This window comes from Trematomus bernacchii, unplaced genomic scaffold, assembly GCF_902827165.1.
Source record: "Trematomus bernacchii unplaced genomic scaffold, fTreBer1.1, whole genome shotgun sequence".
NCBI classification, from domain to species: domain Eukaryota; kingdom Metazoa; phylum Chordata; class Actinopteri; order Perciformes; family Nototheniidae; genus Trematomus; species Trematomus bernacchii.
Genome location: NW_022987876.1, coordinates 457,435 through 458,886, shown reverse-complemented (window position 1 = coordinate 458,886; position 1,452 = coordinate 457,435). Strand labels below are relative to the sequence as shown.

General features: G+C 46.4%; 1 protein-coding gene across 1 annotated transcript; it reads right to left on the bottom strand.

The window, feature by feature from the left end:
- On the bottom strand, positions 1 to 951 carry LOC117469507 (olfactory receptor 52D1-like). The gene has a single exon (XM_034113936.1). The coding sequence runs from the start codon at positions 949 to 951 to the stop codon at positions 1 to 3; it is 951 nt and encodes a 316-aa protein (XP_033969827.1).
- Between the last annotated feature and the right edge of the window lie 501 nt (positions 952 to 1,452).

Sequence of the window (1,452 nt, the reverse complement as noted above, 5' to 3'; positions counted from 1 at the left end):
TCATTTAGCATCCATTAAAGCGACTTTACTCTTATGAAACAGAGCCATAACCCTCTGCCGGACCTCTTTGATCTGCAGGCCGTAGATCAGAGTGTTCAGGGCGGGCAGCACCACGTGTAGCATGACCGCCGCCACCTTTCTGTGGGCTACCAGCTGAGGGAAGCGGTGCAGAATGATGATGATGAAGCCGGACACCAGCAGGATGGCGTAGACGGCCAGGTGTGTGGCGCAGGTCTGCAGTGCTTTTCTGTTCAGAGTCTTGTTCTTACTGCGCAGACAAACCATGGCGATCCTCAGGTAGGTGACCGTGACGCTGCCGATGGACGAACCCAGCAGGACCACGGTGTATCCAAGGCCGTAGATGTTGTTGATGAGCACGCTCTCACAGGACAGCTTGAATAAGGAGGCGTTATTGCAGGTGAAGTGGACCATAATCCACCTGCAGCGAGACAGACGCACACTGAGGCCGATGAGGATCCCCACCATGGAGAGGGGGATCACCCACGCCCACACGGACAGAACCAGCACCATCCTGTGGGTCATGATGGTGGCGTAGCGCAGAGGGTTGCAGATGGCCACGTAGCGATCGAACGCCATGATCATGAGCACGGTGTGAGAGGCGCTGGCGTGGAGGTGGACGCAGAAGGCCTGGACAACGCAGTCCATGTACCGGATGACCCGCTGCGAGTCCGGCGTCAGGAGGCCCTGGAGAACATGAGGGATGATGACGGTGGCCCCGAACACATCGTTGATGCTCATGTTGCACAGCAGGAGGTACATGGGCTGGTGGAGGCCGCTGCTCCTGAAGATCAGCACCACCAGGCCAATGTTGGACACCATGATGAAGATGTATACGATTAGGAGAAGGATGAAGGAAGGAATATAAGACTGGGAGGGGATATTGAACCCTTCTAGGATCAGGATGTCTTTACCAAAAGTGCTGTTTTCCATAGCTTTATATCATGTAGCAATACAGACTTTTATATGTTCAAAGTTATATAGAGTTACAGTTGCAGAAAATCAAAGACATGTACCTGAAGATCTTTAAAAAAAGTCTTAATAAAGTTACCACACTGAATCTAAATGTGTTCACATCACAATAACAATGACTCACTGTAAATAAGACGCATACATTTGGTTATTTTTGTTATATCAGTTCATTAAATGGTTGATTCACGTAAATTGAAATAGTTCAATTTAAAATGGTATTTCAATATTGGATGAAGTTACACAATGAAGAGTTGTTCCTGAAGGTCGTTAGTTATTGACAGTAACATATGCTATTAGCAACAAAAAACAACTTTACATTCTCATATGTCTACAAAGTCAACATCTACACTGCTCCTAGTACTATCTATCTAGTTCATAAAATGGTTGATTAACCTTTTGTTTTTAAAGATTAAAATGGTATTTAAAGATTTGATGAAGTTACACAATGAAGAGTTGTACCTG

Excerpts from the sequence above, each read along its gene's own strand:
- LOC117469507 (XM_034113936.1), bottom strand. The coding sequence starts at position 951 with ATGGAAAACAGCACTTTTGGTAAAGACATCCTGATCCTAGAAGGGTTC.